This window comes from Muntiacus reevesi, chromosome 21 (genome assembly GCF_963930625.1).
Source record: "Muntiacus reevesi chromosome 21, mMunRee1.1, whole genome shotgun sequence".
Taxonomy (NCBI): domain Eukaryota; kingdom Metazoa; phylum Chordata; class Mammalia; order Artiodactyla; family Cervidae; genus Muntiacus; species Muntiacus reevesi.
The window spans coordinates 441178-460798 of NC_089269.1; the positions used below are offsets into that span (position 1 = coordinate 441178).

The window sequence follows — 19621 nt, forward strand, 5'->3', positions numbered from 1 at the left end:
ACAGGAAAATAAATGTGACACAGTATTATTAACTAAAGGACAGATTTTGTTCAAATTTCAAAAAAAAAAAGAGTTGGATAAATCTGTGATAAATTAGGTCTATTATCAGTATTTAAACACACTACCCCCTCCTCTGATTTTCATGTAAGTGATAAACTAATCTTTTAATTAAATGAAATATTTTTCTATCTTCTGGAATTAATTTTATTCTGGGGATGATTCACAAAAGGACTATTAGCTACCAAGAAATTACAACCAGCACTATAGCAACAAGATTATTATTTCAACACAGACAGTAGATTCTCAAAGTCTACAAACAAGGAAAAACAAGGTGAAAAACACATTCAGCATTTCTCAAAACTTCTTTACATTTTAATTGGCCAAATGTAAAGCAGCTTTGGTTTCAAGTAACTGGGTGATATTTCAAATTTATCAGAGATTTCATGCTTATAACTTCTACAGGAATTAATGAATTTGGACCAAATCTAGTTGTTACTAAAGGAATTAAGATGCAACTCTGTTATGTCTTAAAACAAAATATCTGCAGTCTTAAAACATCAGTGATATATTTATTCACAGAAGCTTTCATATTCAAGTTTTTAAAGACTTTCAATTAAACTTGGCCTGTGGCTAAAGGTAATTGAGACAAAAATTTTAATAAGGTTTCTTTTTTTTCGTTTATAAAGAATCTTCATTCAAAGTGGGCATATGGCTCACAATATATACACTACGCTAGTAAATTGCTTGCCCCACATCTGGTTAATACGCAACATGTGTTATTTTAACCACATGAAGGTCACAAAGTCACTAATTTATTTTTAGTAAATATTTAAACCACCATATGAAAATAATAGCACACAAGGCAGGAAAGTTTAAAATTAAACCCAAGCTCAGCACTCAGATTCCTCTGGTGTAATCATCTGATCAAGTTAGCTAAAGCATTGGAACGTGTGTATATAAACTTACACTGTGAAAGAAAAACAACTTGGGAGGGGAAAAAAAAAAAACCGTTACAAGATTTTAGATAAGAATAAGTATTCAAGAGATGGAATTTAGGGGCAGGAGTAGTTTAATTGAGCACCGAATAATATACACAGGAAGCTCAAAGTCAAGTGTGTGACTAGTTGAATGAAAATTTTAACTAAACTTCTCCACTAAAAGAATACGACAAGTCTTTACTGGCTGCAAGTTCAAAGGCCAGGTGTGAAAGGAAATAAAACAGATGTGTTAAAGAAAATTCAGCAAAAGTCATTTTTTCTTCCCAATAACATTTTTGAGAATGTGTAGCTAGTGGTAAAGAACCCGCCTACTGATACAGGAGACCTAAGAGACGTGGTTTCGATCCCTGCGTCAGGAAGATCCCCTGGAGAAAGGCATGGCAACCCACTCCAGGACTCTTGCCTGGAGAATCCCATGGACAGAGAAGCCTGGCAGGCTACAGTACATGGGGTCGCAAAGAGTCAGACACAACTGAGCGACTTAGCACGCAGCATGCATGGCAGAAGTTTACATGCACAGCTTGTTTTCTTTGCTTTCTTTCGTAGAGGAACTGAAAGCAGACACTAGATTTGGTATGGCCAGGAGATACTACAAGAATAGCTTTATGACAGTGCAAGGGCAACTCTGAAAGCAAGTTTATCAACTTTCTAAGAGTGTGTTACCATTTCTGTCTTTATGCGCTATATTCAAAAACTTTCTTGCATACTTTTTTGAATTTGGATAAAAGACAATGAAAATCATCTCGTACAAGCTTCTCATTTTATACATGAGGATACTGAGGCCCACAGAGGCTAAATGACTTATCCAAGAGTAAAGGATAAACTAATTTTGGACCTAGTGAGGAAAACAAAAAAGGTCTCCTAACTGTAGATATCACTGAATAGAATTTTTTTTTAATCAAGAGACCAAACTCAACCATTCAGCTGAATAAACATCAAAACACAAGAAAACTATCCTAGCTAGGCCTCTGCTGGCAAATGAAAGGCTCATTTATCTTCAGCTTTTTTTCTCATATCACTTCTATGATTTGATTGGCAAGCCCAATTATCAACTACATTAAATCACAGGCCATGAAATCAACATTGGATGAAAACTGTGTTCTGCCTCTAAAGCAATGATTTAGGAATTAGGAAGCCCAGTCATAAATCCATAGTCTTGTATGCACAAAATCATTTTACAGTTTTGGCTCACATATTTGAGATTGCATACAGGCTAAGAAAATTACTTTCTTCCTATTCATTTATTTTCTATTGTGTCTGATTTGTCACCTAATGAAGTTAGTTGTAATAAAATTAACATTATTGAATTTAGCTTAAATGCCTTGGGGAAAGCTCTGTAATGAAGTGCTATTCTGGAGTGTTTGAAGTCTGAAGGGAAATGAGTTGTGATAACACAGGAAGCTCCAGTATGAATGGACTTCTCATGAAATAAGTGAACTTTTTACTGATTAAGCCAAAGGACTGATGAAGATTCATTTTGGTCATTGTCCATCTCTGGAAAACAGAATTAGTATCTCTCTTAATATCAGGTGAACACAAGCTAGCACAAGCCAGTTTCTCTTCTAACGAAAGGGTTTTTATGATAAAAATTTTGCAGTCTGCTTGGAAAGGAAGAGGAAGGAGTCTTTGCCTTCGATTAGTGGAATAGGCTGTCTGCATCATTTCCTTTCCTTTATGTAGTCAAAATCCTTGGAACATACACAAATTTATGAGCTAGAATTTCTTATAGAATGTGCATTAAGCAAACTAATTACATTATGCTTGACTCCAAGTTATTAATAGAATTTGTCAATTTTTATTTGAATATTTATAAAGAATACAAACAATAACTAGATAACTAAAGGAAGGGAAGAACAAAATGTATAACCATGCTTCTGACTCTAAAAGCACTAAGGTGACTGTGTAACTTCTATAGCAATAAAGAAAGTTGAAAAATAGTAAACAAATATTAAAAAAAACAGTTTCCCAATCTCTTTTGTGAATTGGCATAAACACATAAAAAAAAAACACTACAAACTAAAATAATTTTACAAATACTTTTCTTTTTCCAATCATTTTTATCGTAAGACTTTCAGCAAATTGGGACACTGAGGGACAGGAAGTTTTATCTTCTTACAGCAAATTAAGCTGTACACAATAAAATGAGTGCAGAGGAAGAGACAGTTTTGAAATTTTTTTTGATCCAACATTGTATAAATTACAAATATTAGAATTGCTAAGCTGTAGTTAACCTGTCTGTACTGGTTTCTTTCTATATTGAAAGATTCTATCAATTTGTGCAATACATTGAAAAGCTTCAACTATAATTTTTCATAACCTAGTGATACTCAGGGTTATCAAACATTTTTGTATTCAAGGTCATCTTAAATATTTTCAAGGGTATGCTATCTTAACTGATTTTTACCAAGTTGCCCATTCCTAAGAAGGCACAAACATAGTAATATGAGTAAAACTAGTTTTTCCTACTCCTGTGGAATCATAAAATGTTACTTATTTAGGAGAAACTGCTATTATACTCCTTTAGAGATCCAGAACTGTCAGTGACTGACTCCCCACAGTCACAGTCTGTCTGGGCTGCTGTTTAGAGCAAATAACCAGCTGTCAAGAGGCTATGAAATATTAAGTGGTCTGCCTAGTGTTTGCAAAACTACCCACCTAGGAAATCAGGTAGCAAGGTCGTTTCAACACTGCCAATATTAAAGATCGAAGAACAACCGATAAAGTTCAACTAGAAAACCTATGCTGCATAAAATTTAAAAAAATTACGAAGCCTGAAATTGAATGCCCTGCATCTTGGGTCCTGTTTGATTATTGTGATCATGCTAATGATTTCAATGCCACTAAAAATAAGAGAGGAAAAGAAAAACAAAATGATGAGTGGTGGTGGGAAGCAAACCAGAGAACAGGAAAAGCTGTGGACAGGAGTATAAAATTAAGCTGCGGGAAACAAAAAATTCAAGGGAAATTAGTACTCAAGATGCAGTGGAGAAAGGAATGCAGGAAACATGTCAGCTGATTTAAATGCTACAGTCTTGTTGGTTACCTATCAGTGATAGCTCCCTGTTGTTTCAAAGAAGGACTCGAAATGTTTTTGCATTATTAATGAGGTAAAGGATTCCAAGAAGGAATTTTATAACTGATTAGCAAGGAATAATATGTACTGTCAGCATGCATATTTCTATTTAAAACGTTATCTAATGAACAGAGCTTATGCAAATTTATACTATGTGAAGGAGGAAGTCAAAGGTAAGTGGAACTTAATCAAAAAAAAACAAAAAACAACTAGCACATTCCTGTTTGCTACTGACCCTCTTCAGTTGTTGTTGTAACTGTTCCCTCATGGACTCAGGACAATTGTCCAGCTGGGTCTTCTGCTCGGAGTAAAGCTCCTGAAGCCTCTCTAGTTTTTCCCTTTCAGCATCAAGCTTTACCTTCTCCTGAAGTTCAGAAATCAGAAAATAGAAGTTACCTTCACACCCCAAGCAGGCGTTAGTGAACATTTCCCAAGGATAACACAAATAAACACTCACAAACTCCAGACATCCTAGGAATGTAGAAACATAACTTGTTAGTGACCAAGATAAGCGGGTCTAAGTGGAAGTAAAGACAAGGGGCCCCATTTCTGCGTTCTCCAAACCCAGCCCGCTCCATCGGGTATTGGCAATGATCCCAATCTTTCCTTCCTCCCCTCCTTCCTGCCACCATGTAACAAAAGCAGGGGAACAACGGTCATGTTGGTCAATGGTGAACAAAGAACAAGAGAAACGCCAACCAAATTCCTAAGATAGCCCTGCAAAGAGTCACTTGCCAGGCAACCACACAAAGGATGGCTAGTATTTACCTTGAGCACAGTCAGAGTCCCATTTGCTGAAGGCATGTGTTAAGCAAACCTTGGAAATTATTTAAATTTTGTTCTCAGGTTAGAGGCATGTTAGGTGCATAAGCTGATACTCGAGTCATCTGGAACAGTTCTAGCTCTGTGGCAAACCTCAGAGCTTAAGCAACTAGAAAATCTGCTGCCAAGGAGAGCATCTAGTTCAGACACTGAGAGAGCTAGTAAAAATGCAAGGCTGACAAAGCAGCAAAAGGAAGACATGTTAGACAGTTTAGATACACCAAAGGTGTGACATTTATTGTAGAGATAAGGACTTCGCTACAAAGACTGACACATAAAAAACAACTGAAACGAGAACTATGGAAAAAAGAGAACAGAAGAGAAAAGAGAAGATAGCATTACACCCCTCCCAGGCACACACTCCAAAGTGACCGTGGATGTTTTCCAGCGGGTAACAGGCACATACTGCAATACACTATCACACAGTCCTATGAGGCCGCCTCTTAAACCGAGAAACAAACCTCCAGTCTGTTGTTTAGTGTCGGTTTTCCTGTCTTATGCTCCTTTTATGATACTCTGGACCCTTGAGGAAACTTTCAGACCTAACTCTGCCCTTGCGTGACACTCTCAGCCTAAACTAAAGCACTCGCGTGGAATGGGAGCTCCATCACCAGCTGAGGCGTGTGCGCTGTCCTATCAGACTCTTTGCCACCCCAACCAAGGACTCTAGCCCGCTAGGCTGCTCTGTCCACGGGATGTTCCAGGCAAGAACACTGGAGTGGGTTCGCCTGTCCTTCTCCAGGGGATCTTCCCAAGCTGGGGATCGAACCTGCATCTCCTGCGCGCGCAGGCGGCTGCTTCACCACTGAGCCGCCTGGGAGCCTCCTGGAGGTCACTCGCTTTCAGCGGTGCTGCCGGAAAAGCTGCATTCCGCTTCCCACCTTGCTTCTGGGACTGTTCCCTGCCCCTTCGATAAGCAAAATACCACCACTTGACTTTCTTATGTTCACTATTGATTTGGTAGAAATAAAGCTGGCTTCCAAGCACATTACAGAAAAAAAATTTTTTGAAGGATGAAGACCTGAAGTAGCCCTATAAATTTATACTGCTTTCATTTCTTCATCCAAATGGTCATGATTTCCTATGTAAACATACATGCAAATTCTTTATAAAAGATGTTATATTTTAAGTCTAAAACTATATATGACATCAATACCTACACCAGTGCACTTGAGCCTCCACTTTTGGCTTACATTTTAAAATTTTGAGGGCATTTTAGAAATGTATATTTTGATTTAAAAGTGCCTTTTTTTCCTCGAAATGATTAAATCTGGAAGTCATAAAACTGAGACTCTTACCTCATATATCAGCCTAAAAATGATTCTACAGCTTAGACTTTAGCAGATAATAAAGAAAGCTCCCTAAAAGGGAACTTCCTGGCAGCCCAGTGGTTAGGACTTGGTGCTGTCACTGCCCAGGGTTCGGGTTCAATCCCTGGTCTGGGAATTAAGATCTCACAAAAACAAGAAAGGAGGTGTCCTGAGTCTTTAACGTGAAGCATGCTCACCATGCACAGCTGCTGTGTAGGGGTGAGAAAAAGCAATGGTGTCTTTCGCAGAATATAGGGTTCTCAAGTGTTACCTCACAAAAACTGAATATACTAGTACCAGTTAGATTTAGTCTTTAGCTTCAGAATTAATCATTTTTTCCCTTAATAAAACCAACAATACAGAACACTTGTTATCTTTTGGCTAAGAAAATATGCTATTTCCCTTACTTACAAATCAAAGTTTATTGCCCTATTACATAGCAGAAGAATTTTATCCACAAAAAGTTCTATTTCTAGGTACTGTATCACCAGAATTTGCACCCATTCCAGTTCCAAACACAAAGGTAAATAAGTAAGAAAATTATTTATTCCAATCAAATAGCAAACGTGCAAAGCCCTAAAATTTAAAATCATATATGACAGAAAACACTGAAACGATATCTAATATTAAAAATCCTAAAACACAGGTCTCAACTCCAAAGAAATAACCCAACTATTTTGCTAATGCTCTCAACTTTTAAACTATTAATGATAAGCACAAATAAACAACTAGTAAAACATACCTTGTGTCTACATAGCGCCTTCCTTCTGAGGTGCTCTAAACGCTTGGCAATTCCACACAAGGAGGCGGTTACAAGAATTACGCAAGCAGGCCCCATCAGAAGCGCCTGCGGCTTCTCCGTGGTCAGCTGTGGCCACTAGCTCGGTCTCAGAGAGAAAGCCCAGCGGGGCTAAAGCCAGGGCAGAGGAAGTGAGGGGAGGGTGAAAGAGGGGCCAGCGGCAGATGGGCCCGGCCATAAATCACAGGGCCGCAGAGGTGATACCACGCCGACAGAGCCAGCAGCAGACCGACAGCTGAGCCAGAAAGAAATGAATACACCTCTCTTCTAATTACTGTCCAGGGAGTTTTCAAAGAAAAACTAGCTCTAGGCAAGCGACTGATTAGAGCTGAAAGCATCACCTTCTACAGTGAAGGTAAAATAGTGGGACATATTACATGACATCCCAGGGTTCGGGGAGTCTAGCTTTTTTTTTTTTTTTTTTGGTCAAGCGGCTTGCAGGATCTCAGTTCCCTGACCAGGGACTGAACCCAGGTCCTTGGCAGTGACAGAACCGAATCCTAACCACCGCACCACAGGGAAGAGCAAGGTCGCTCAGTCGTGTCCGACTATTTGCGACCCCATGGACTGTAGCCTACCAGGTTCCTCCGTCCATGGGATTTTCCAGGCAAGAGTACTGGAGTGGGGTGCCAGAGTTTAGCTTTTACATGTAACATATTAACACCAGGTATCATCCTCGTTCCCCAGATTCAAACTGGTAACGTCATCTATTCTAATTACTGTAGGCACAGTGCTATTTTCTCTTTTTAATTTAAATTTTTAGTTTTCTATTGAGTATATCCGATTAACAATATTGTGACTGTTTCCAGGGAACAGTGAAGGAACTCAGCTAGATATACACATATCCATTCTCGCCCAAATTCCCCTCCCATCCAGGCTGCCACATCACATTGAGAGAGAACACATTTTGTTCTTAGATTCATAAATCCGTTTTTAGAAGTAAATAAATTAAACTGCACTTTTAATATTTTTAACAGATTTAAATTACTTTGTTGAAAGAGTAAGATTAATCTTTCAGGAATCAGAACAGTCCAGGAAGATGCAGATGTACAGGGGGGCATTTATTTTAAAAAGACCAGAATATGACTTCCCTAGAGATGCGGCTGCCTCCATTGTTTTCCAGTTGCCTTGTCTTCTCTACATGGACCGGCAAAAATCCAGTTTGGTCATAAATTCATTGCCAGATTCTGCCTATTTTGTGTATTGAAGACTGATGTTCCTAAAGTGTATACAGTGCCAAAGGTAAATTTTTCACCAGCAAATGAAAGTAAAAAGCGCTGTATAGAGTTGGGCCTACATCTGCTTTCACAGTGAGTTGTTCATTCACTCAACCAATAAATATTTATAAATGGACTAGAGAAAGAGAAAAGAGGTAAGTTGATCACTGTCCCTATGAATCACAGTCTAGCTAGTTCTGTGCTTATCAGCCCTGACCACATTAGAATACACTGGGAGAGCTTTTAAATGTACTATTTCCCAGAGTTGTAAGGCTAGGGATAAAACATTTGAAAAACTTCTCCAGGTTTTCTCATATGCAATCAGAAACACTGATTCACCCAACCAGAATATGTGAGAGCCAAAGAACTACAAAATGAACTAAAATTTGATTTCTGTGAAGACTTAGGACAAAATACAAAATCCATCAAAATTGGTTCTGAAGGTATTTGACCTTAGAACCTTGCGTTCATAGTATAGAAGTCCTCTCTTACAAGTAACATTACAAATGTAAAATTTTTACTTTTAGATTAAATGCCTCAAGTAAACCCCTCTCCCCAAAAGAACTGTGAGATTCCAACATCCAAAATGCTTTCAAAGAGGAAAGACAAATTTCAAGATCAGAAGTAAAATGACTCTTCTTATCACACCAATGATCAGGAGAAGGTATAAATTTATCCCTAGTAATTTGAACATGTACACAGGAGTTGCCAATAATCTTGAATAAACTTAAAAATCCAAGACTTTATTTTGTCAGATCTCTGGTTAAAAGAGAACAATAAATTTCCTCTAAGTTGTAGCCTCAAAGGAAGGAACTGAAATTTAACTTGCTGGCTCTATTAAAATTTCACTACTACACAGAAAATCTTTGAATGCCAATAAAAACATAATTTCACCACATCTAACTAATATTTGGTTTGAGCTTACCCTGTAAAGATGCCTACTGCATTAGTTTATAGGGTTGCCAGATAAAACAGAGGAAACACAGTTAAATGTGAACTTACGATGAACAATAAATGATTTTTTAAATGTACGGTGGTGGTTTAGTTGCTAAGTCGTGTCCGACTCTTCGCAACCCCCATCGACTGTAGCCCGCCAGGCTCCTCTGTCCATGGGATTCTCCAGGCAAGAATACTGGAGTGGGTTGCCATTTCCTTCTCCAGGGGGTCTTCCCGACCCAGGGATCAAACCCAGGTCTCCTGCACTGCAGACAGACTCTTTACCAGCTGAGCCATGAGGGAACCTGCTTTTAAATGTAAGCATGTCTCAGATGGGGCTTGCCTGGGGGCTCAGTAGGTAAAGAATCCACCTGCAGTGCAGGAGCCTGCCTCAGTCCCTGGGTTGGGAAGATCCCCTGGCAGCCCTAAGTCTGGCAGCCCTATTAGCCTGATAAAGGCTTTCTGAAAAATTAAGATTCACGTTTGTAATTTCCTGAGTACTCAGCACAGAGTCCAGCACAAGGAGGCCCTGAAGCCGTGCTTCTTGAAACACCGTGTCAGGTTTGCAACTGACGCACAGGCATGCTAAAATCCATAACCGAGGCCAGCAAGTTCTGATGTTCGGCTTTATTTACTGTGCCTGCCGGCTCTTAGAGGCTGCGTGTGGGCTCTCCCCTGGCTGTGGCAAGCGGGGGCCGCTCTTCGATGCAGCGCCGGGCCTCTCACTGCGGCGGCCCTCCTGCTGCGGAGCAGGCTCTAGGGCGTGTGGGCTCAGCAGACGAGGCTCCCAGGCCCTCGGCATGGCTGTGGGGCCGGGCTGCGGTGCTCCGCAGAACGTGGGGATCATCCCAGCCCGGGAACCAAATCCGTGTCTCCTGCATTGCCAGGTGGACTCTTCATCACGGAGTCGCCAGGGGAGCCCCTCGAAGCCATCATGTTTAAGGGTGTATGGTGCGAGCTCAGGCACTTCAGCTGCGCTCAACTCTTGGCGAGTCTGTGAACTGCAGCCCACCAGGCTCTTCAGTCCACGCGGATTCTCCAGGCAAGAATACGCGAGTGGGTTGCCACGCCCTTCTCCAGGGGATCTTGTCAACCCAGGGATCAAAGTCAAGTCTCCCGCGTCTCCTGCATTACCGGCAGATTCTTCACCACTGAACCACCAGGGAAGCCCTCTAAGCCATCGATTTAAGGCTGGCCCATTCAAAGTCCTCTCCATTCACCTTCCAGTCTCCTTCCTGCCAGTTCCTAAACCACATGGGGAGGTTTGAGAGGCATGCATTCTTAGAGGTTCAAGATCAGGCAATTGTTTTAGAGCCAAAACTACTTATCTGAGATCTGTAAGGCCAAGTGTGTTCTAGGTTCCAGAATATTGTGCATTTAATAGAGGTAAGAGTTTATAAGGCACATCCTGCATGGTGTTTGCAGGGAAGACTGGGGCAACACCCTACGATCAAATATACTTCGATTTCTGCTGCTACTTATGAATATTCATACCAAGTGTGAATATCAGTCCAAGTCAAGTTTTGCAACCATAAGTTTTGACGCCAACCTTATAAAAAAAAAAGGTTTCCCCCTGCAAAACGTTTCAGAATTGTAGAGGAAAGACTATGGACCTATGTCCATAGATGGTAATTGTTGAAAACCCTCTTGAGAGGCACATTCTTAAATTATTTTTGGAGGATTTCTTCTTTCTGGTGATTTTGACATATTATTGCACAATTGATGGATATTTAGTGTAGAGAACACTGGAAAGTCAGAACATTAGGAATTTATGTGATCAAACAACCATCAGAAAACAAATCACCCTAACCTGGAATCCTGTTCATTTAATCCCCAAATCCCACAATGTATTTCCACTTCCTCTAAACAGGGAGCTAACTTTGAAATGTAAGAAGGAGGCACGGGAAGGGCTGGGTCTCTTCTGAACACTGCCTGTGACTTGGCAACAGCTCTGCACCCAAGAGGCATTAACACTTTGCATGGAATTCTGGGCGGGCTGAGTCTTCTCCTGGCTCAGAAGGAAGGATGGGGAGGAAGTGACAGGTACTTTGGCAAGATGATAATGGAGAATACAATTAACCACTTAAGATATGAGGCTTATTACAGAAAAATTAGTCTACTAACTGAAGGAAATCTCACCCAGGAACAGCTTCATGGCATAGGGTGATCTAAGCTTCAGCTCCCACATTTAGGTGTGTTTAGCTACAAAAGCATGCAGACCAGGATTGCTACAAAGTCTCACCATCTATCTGTGTGAGGACAGATCTTTAAACAGGACAGTTTGAGCTTTGTGATGACCCATCTGGGTGATAGGAAGGACTTCAACAAGACTATGTGAGCAAAGCCTTTCCTTCACTATTTTATTTAATTTCAGTACAACTAATTTTTGATTGTCATATGCTCAGGAGCAGGAATGAGAAGATAATCCAAAAATAGAGACACTGAAAAGCTATTTTCGGTTCTGAATTTTTTACCTCGTCAGAAACAGACAAAGACTGAAGGGAAATGGACATAAACAGATGCAGAAATACGTCCAGCAGTTGCCCCAAATGAGGCTTTGCCTTTAGAGAGCGGAAGCACTGGGCGACGGAAGCCATTCCAGCTCTGCCCAGACTGAGCTTCACGGTTCTGGTGGCTTCCCAGTCACCAACCCATCAAACTAAGACAGCTTTCCAGTGCAGAGGCTAACGAGTCTCTCTCCTTTCTCCTGCCCTAGGAAAATACTATGCCTTTATGCTTACTGCTTCAAATGAACATCCCCTTTAAGTTTATGTTCGAGCCTGATCCTTCTATTTGTTTAGGGTTCATCCAAGCTCATAGAGGCTCTATTTGTGATGTGGCCGCTGTCTGAGAACGCAACAGGCAGACGGCCTTCAGCTTAACAAGCACACTGACGGGCTTGAACGATGCCCACGAGGGCAATGCAAGGGCAGCCCAGGGAGCTACTGCAGACGTGCATCGTACATATGTGTGTGTGTGCATATGTGCGTAAGTGCACATACATATATACACAATACGTACATATATGTATATGGATTCAACAAATACATAATTAAAGACTCTATATTTTATGCTGTATATATAATTATGCCTGTAGTTTATATTTTGAGCTTCCCTGGTAGCTCAGTTGGTAAAGAATCTGCCTGTAATGCAGGAGACCTGGGTTCAATCCTGGAAGATCCGCTCAAGAGGGGAAAGGCTACCCACTCCAGTATGGCCTGGAGAATTCCACGGAGTCCATGGGGTTGCAAAGAATCAGACATGAGTGAGCATAGTTTAGTACCAGATAATAAATAGTGGTCACCTATGAAATACATCAATTTATACTAAGTACCGAAAACAGAATGACAGTTCCCGAGGAAGCTAAAAGAAATAACATTAAAGTCTGATCTTGACAGCCAAGAAAAAAACGTCGATAATTTCACGCCAGGATTTGAACTCTGACATGATATTAAACTTTTCTCCTATGGCTCCAGGCCTTGTCTCCAAAGAATGAGAGCCAGGCTTACGGGATGTGCTGCCGACTTCTAAACTGGAGCTTGCCCAACAGGGATATCTGTTCAGGTTTCGGTTTTCTCATTCCACCGTTTATATCTGACAACAGCAACAGGTGTATGGAAAAGGAAACGAGATCCAAAAGGGTAAAGGCCACTTCCTTCTTCTGTCTCACGCCCTGGCTCAGCGAGCGGCGTGACTGCGCGCCGCCGGGCCTGAGCCCTTGGCAGAGCACCGCAGCTGTCCTGAGACTTGGCCGCACGCAGCTCTTAAGCAGGTGTTTGGCCCCATGCTTCTGTTCAGACTCAGCTGGGACTCGCCGTCAGCAGGAGGTCCAAGGACAATATTCCCGAAGAACACTGGGCGGTATTCTGGCACCTCTTACGGGCTGGATAAACAGTGGATAACAGTGCCTACCTCTATTCCACAGGCCAGAGAGGGAAGTAGATATCTAACCAAACCAGAACAAATATAAAAGACCAAATGTGACTGTGAAAGGACTGACAGAACAACAGAGAGCTTATCATCTGAGCTGGAACGGGCCAGGAGGGCTTTTCTGCAAAACCAGCACTGGGCTCAAGCCTTTAGAGATGGAACCAACCAGACACATAAGGCGGGGAAGGGGACTCCAGGCAAGGCGAGCTGATCTGCAAGGGCGCTGGGCAGGGGCAGGGGGCGGGGGGCACCTGTGAGCAAACAGAAAGAAGGCCACCACGTGAGCGAGGTGCAGAGGGGAGGACAGTAACGGAAACAGTCAGGATGGACAAGGAGTTTAGGCTGATATAAAATACAGGGGAATACAAACCGGAAGGACGTGACCTCATTTATATTTTAAAAGTCACACTGGCTGCTGTGAAGAAAATGGACTGAAGGGAAGCAAGTGGAAATGGAACTCAAAAGGAAATGTTGATGATTTTGAAGAAAATGCTATTAGGGGAGATGCAGGGAAGTTAAAGTAACTGAAAAATAGTATTGCGATCAATTAGGAGTAGGGTTGATAGAGAAAGATATATCAAGATCTACTTCCAGGTTTCTGTTTGGGCATATAGGTGTATAAAGATGCTACTTCCTGGTGGGAAAACTAGAGGAAGAACAGGATTGGAAGTAGGGGAGGTGTATGGAAGGCAAGGGGAAGGATGAGATCAAGAGTTCCGTTACGGAGTGTTCAGCTGGAAATACCTGAGAAATATCTCAGGGGAGATATCAGCTGGGCTACAGGTTATGAGTCAGAAGTTCAGGAAAAGCGTGTGGACTAAAGACATACATTTGGCAGTCACCAGCGCACGCAGGTTATTTGAAGCTGTGGTTATAAAATGATGTGATCGGCTGCACTGAGGTCGTGGCGTGAGCAGCAGCAAACCTGACGGAGCAGTGGCAAGGATGGGGGGACGGCTAACTGAGCCAGACATCATACACTGCACTGAGGAAACTTGCGAAAAGCTCGGCTGTGCTGAAGAGAAACTAGCTAAGATCGTTGCTGGAAGGAACTTTATTCTTTAATAATACTTTTTTGTTTTTTAAACTTATTTATTTCAATTGGAGGCTAATTACTTAGCAATATTGTGGTGGTTTTTGCCATACATTCGCGTGAATCAGCCATGGGTGCACACGTGTTCCCCAGCCTGAACCAATTTTTAAAAATAATAATGTTGGCAAAGTGGCAGTCCAAGTCCAGTAAAGAGGGAGTGGCTGGGAGGAGCTGGGAACAGAACTGAAAAACCTCTAGACGGTGGGACGGTACCCTGGGCACACCCAAAGGGGCTGGTCTCTGAGCGGAAAAGAGCCTTCCTTGGGCTTCCCAGGTGGCGCTGGTGGTAAGGAACTTGCCTGCCAATGCAGGAGACATAAGAGACCCGGCTTCAGTCCCTGGTCGGGAAGGTCTCAGGAAGAGGGCATGGCAGCCCTCTCCGGTTTTCGTGGTTGGAGAATCTCATGGATAGAGAGGCCTGGCGGGCTACAGCCGGCGGGGTCACAGTCAGACATGACTGAAGCAACTTAGCACACACACCAGCCTTCCTTTGTGAAGATGAGATGCTCTAATTTCTAAGTGAAGTAGGTGGTGAGATCATCTCAGGGCCAAGGGGAGGAAATTGGACTAGAAGTTTGAACAGAGTGAAGGTATGAAACAGCCATGCCATAAAACAGTAGAGTAGCTTTATTTGAGAAACAGTGACGCTGCCAAGAGGTATTCAGTCTCTATCTGAGTTTGGTTGTCAAGAATATGCAGTAACATCATCTAGCCCAGTCTGTTTTCACTTCCCTCGTTTTCCTCTGGAATCTCTCACCCAAAGCCAGTTTCTGTCATTTTTCATACCATGTGATGACAGACGATAATCCCACCTTCCGAGACCAACTAATCCCCTAACAGCTGCATGAGCTGGTTCTATACTTCAAGTCCCCACTTCCCCCTCTCTTCAAAATAATAATAGGAAGAATACAAAAAAGAACAATAATGTAAGCAGCCTCCTCTTTGTTTGTTTCCACCCATGTTACTAGAGTTCCATTTCCACCTTAGGTCTGGAGAATATAATACAACTGGCCCTGAAAAGTGAGATTTAGCACTCACTCAACTTACTTCACTTTTGTGTATAGAATTTATAATCTATGTCATATGTGGGTTACACAGAGACAAACAACTACACGGATGGGGAAGGCAGACAGGTCCAGAGATTCTGATTCCCCATTCCAACGTCCCACAAGCTTTCCAGTTTGACATAAACAATAAAATACTAGTAAGCACCAAAACAAAGACACCCGATGCCTCCAACAAAAGTTCCTTGCTGTATCAGTGCAGAATCTTTGAAAACCATAATATCCCTGCTCGGCAGAACCAGACAATCAATGCTTTCATATGGTTTTGAGCTTTTAAAGAAAAATATGTCCACTACCCAAATGGATTTTTTACAGTTTCAAAGTCTGGAGCTCAAAGGCACATACATAAACTTTAACATGAAAAAGATGTGCAGTTTAATCTTGACAAGCGGGCAACCAAGAAATTGATATGTAGCTTTTAATCTGACGTTAATTTCTGACAATATCTTTTTGAGCTCACTCTCTGACACCAAGATCAAATGCCCTTATTTATAGGTTTCAAACAAAGAGAAGCCTAAAAAGGAAGCCACATGCAGCAGAAATTCTCTCCACATATTACCAGTGGAATTTACTCAAACTGAAATTATTTTTCTTTTCCTCAGTTTAGAGGAAAACTCGATGATCAAGAAAGAATGTATTAACGTTCATTTGCTTTTTTTTTCCAAATTGTAATTTTAATTTTTAATTTAGGCTGAGTTCCCTGTAACTGACTTAGAATTTGAGATGACAGTAAGTGAAATATTTTCCAGAAAAAATAAACAGAAAACAACAACAACAACAACAAAATCCCAAAACCCAACTACTACCCTGAATTCTAAAAACTGCAAGTAATTCTTCATATTCCCTAGGAGGGATCAGCTAACATTTAGGCTGTGGCCTAAAACGTATAAGTAAAACTTTTTCCAAAATAAGTGTCAACTGCATTTCACAGTTTTCACTTGGCAGTGTGTGAGGATCCCCTGAAAACCCCAACATATTTTTCTAAGAGCAGTGCACTTGCATTGAAGCCAATGGCAAGGCAAGACAGATGAGATGAACACTTCCCATTCACCTTTTTAATACACAGAAAAATGAAAAGAAATGAGGCAACCACATTTGAATATGCTTAAGCCATCCTTGCAGGGCACCAGTAGCAAAGAAGTTCCAAAGTACCAAAATGATTCTTTTAAAAAATGTGGAATCAGAACAGCAGAAAAGCTAATGGAAAAAAGCAATTCACTCATCTCAGGAGGGGTAAACTGCCACAAATATCAGCTCAAAAACTAAGCAGGTCCTACTGTCCCAGCATCAGCTGCTCTGCACCTGAGAGTTCCGTCTGCAACGACTTACCTCGTCTGAAGACTCTTTCCTAGTGCCACTGTTTCCCGGAACATGGCACACAAGTCCAAAACCGCAATTCATGCAACATTTAAATTTAATCAATGGGACCACCATTTTGCCCAAAAAATTTGTATCATGTATAATTTTCTTTTTACCTTGGTCTTTTCACCAACAATGTTCTTTTCCAGTTCTGTGATTTTCCGGTTTAGATGATCCAAAATCTCCTTCTCTTTCATAAGTTCCGTTGTTTCCGATTTTTGTTCTCCATCCAAGAGAGCACATTCCATATCCAGCTGAAGACACAAACAAAGCTCAGAAATGTTTCACCTTCAGGGAAATTTCCAGCTGCCTCCTTTAAAGGTGTATTTTTAACAGGTACAAATTGCAAAAAGTACTACTGTTTTCAGTCAGATTATGGAGCCCAGAAAACACTCCAGAGAGTCCATGCAAGACTCAGAATTCTTATATGAGAAAGTAGGGAGGCCAGAATACACTTGCTAAGAACACTAGCTATCTTTTACTTTAATTTTTCTATTACACCCTCCCTGCCTTTTTGTTTACTTCCCAAGGCAATTTTGCCTATTTGCTTAGATTCAGGCCCAAGTGTGGGCCATCTTGGGAGCAGTCGCATCTCTGTTTGTCCCCAGAGCACAGAAAGTGAAAACCACACTCAGTCCATCAAGCAAGCGCTGCATCTCCAGCATTGCCGGCAAGGAGGGTCTTCCAGGGTCTCTACATGACAGATGATCATTCCCGTCCACACACGGGCTGTCAGCATCAGCTGTGAGAACAGACATGAAGATCCTTCCTGGGCAGAATGAGTGCCTCCTTCTCACTCCATGGAGCTATGAAAAAATCACCCTTTTCTTTAACTGCAGTTATACTGTATATGTCTGTCTCCTCTAGAGATTTGCAAACCTCTGGAAAGTGAGGTCTATGATTGATTCACATGTAAATCCCCCCATAGTGCCAAGGTGATACTCAACTCAAGCTTAACACACTTACAAAAATGTTTGTTGGATTTGAGCTTAAACGTCTAAATATACGGTACCTCAGCTGACAGATCTTGAAGCAGGTCAGAAAGCACACACCAGTTAAGACAAAGTCAGTTACACAGCCTACATTAAAAATGGCTTCACATTCTTATCTCATTGGATGAACAAAAACACAGAAAGAAGAAACATTTTAAAAAGACAATTATACCCCACACATGCACCCATTCCATGAATATTTGCTCATGTTGACCTCTATGTATTCTGCCCCCCAAGGCCTGTGCCCTAAGAGGTAATGTTATATTTAAGCTAAAGGAAAGAAAGAAAATTGGGAGAGGCAATAAGTGAACTCGTGGTTTGTACCTCTCTGGAAGACTCCTCCATCTGGTCGTTTATATCTTTGATTTTTTGTTCGAGTTCCTCAAGGTTGTTCAGAATTGTTATCCGGGTCTCTTCCATCGCAGTCAACTCCTGAATCCTTTGTTCTTCACTTATGCCCTCTGGGGTCTGTGATTAATCAACACACAAAAGGGCTAGTCACACTTCAATGCCAGAATTTCCCGGTTAATAAGCCAGTCACAAGTCTAGCATTTCACAGTCTGTGTCTGTTTGAACTCTAAAAGCATCCCTGTGACTGTTTACTTGGAACTCTGCATTTTCCCATAGACCCCCAGTAGACAGCGTCTCAGGTAAGCGTCTACAAATCAGGTTCAGTGAGTAAATTCATGTCATTTTAAAACCAAAATAACCAAGAGGTAATATAGATGAGGAAGCTATAGTCCACAGAGATTGTAGTGACTTCTCTCAGGTTACAGATAAACTTTGGGGTACAGAGAACTAGAATCTAGAGGAGACTTCTGACATCTTCCTCAGGAATGTCTCTTGGGCACTCTGCTACCTTCATTACAAGCTTCATGTTCTCTCCTGAGTCTCCTACTGGGTCCCACTGCTAGGGCTATCTGCAAATGAGCAGTCCTTCTGGTTTATTTATATTCTTTCCAATACAAGATGGTAAATAGGGACATGGTATCTGGCCCCACCTCACTGAAGTGTTCCACGAAGTTAATGAGCAGGACAGTACTACTTATTACTTGGGCAACTCTCAGAACGATTTAAAATTACACACCTAATACCAAGTTACTTCATGTTTCAGCTTTTGCATTAGCACGCTACTCACTGGTCTCTGTCCTATGTACTGACGAAGACACTAACTGGGCCAGTGAGCTTTTGTGACATGAAATAGGATATTGGCCATTATTCATAAAATTATGCCATGGAAAAACTGACATCCTTCACAAAGAATGAGAAAGTTAGGAAAGAAATTAAGTGATATAGGGCATACTTATACCTCTGAACAGAGTTATGACAAATGCCCAGAAAAGAAAGGAATATTTAGATCATACACACAGCCAAAATGTGACTGCCAATTATTTTAAGAAGAAATACAACAAATTGAAAATAGCTTCTTTTTTCAAGAATTTCAGGTTAGTTATTTTGCATATCCCCTGGTGGAGACCAGTCTTTCATAAGGCAAGGGACGCCAATATAGGCATTATTTATTTAATTTTATCTCTCTTTGAGAAAGAAGCAATTTCTTTGCACCAGTAAGTCCATGATTATATAATTTCACAATTGGAAATTGGGAACAGCAGCCAAGTTATAATACACAAATTGCTGAAGATTGCTCACTAACCACTGAAAAGAGCATTCAAATTAACCAAAGAAACCATTAACATTTTGTGTCTCTAAATTCATTAAACGTACTTAACAATCCTAAAAATTACTGTAAGAAGATAGGCATCATGTCTGTTTCTTTATTCTTTATTAATATTCTTTATTCTTAACCCTACTTTGCTGCTTCTCAAAATTTAACCATTGAGAAGTTACACATCTCAGGTTGACTAGAGCAAAGGTTAGAAGGCCTTTCAAGCCCTCTGTTTATTTGTTTGCTGATAGTTAGATTTTAAACTGTCATCTTAAACCCAGTATCTAACTAATAAAACCTCTCTTCACAGACAATGAATCTCATTGTCCTAACCCTTGGGTGGCCAGTTTTAGGGCATGAGG

At 41.1% G+C, this 19621-nt stretch overlaps 1 protein-coding gene across 9 annotated transcripts in view; it reads right to left on the minus strand.

The window, feature by feature from the left end:
- The window catches only part of PHLDB2 (pleckstrin homology like domain family B member 2), a 234285-nt gene that overhangs the window by 37481 nt on the left and 177183 nt on the right, over positions 1-19621 (minus strand). For 8 of the 9 annotated variants that reach the window (XM_065913484.1, XM_065913483.1, XM_065913490.1 and 5 more), the window contains 3 exons: positions 17918-18061; positions 16718-16855; positions 4307-4435 (listed from right to left, as the gene is read on the minus strand). In XM_065913484.1, the coding sequence (XP_065769556.1) occupies positions 4307-4435; positions 16718-16855; positions 17918-18061 (411 nt within the window). The remainder of the gene's footprint in view (positions 1-4306; positions 4436-16717; positions 16856-17917; positions 18062-19621) is intronic. The other variant, XM_065913486.1, reaches the window with a different exon arrangement.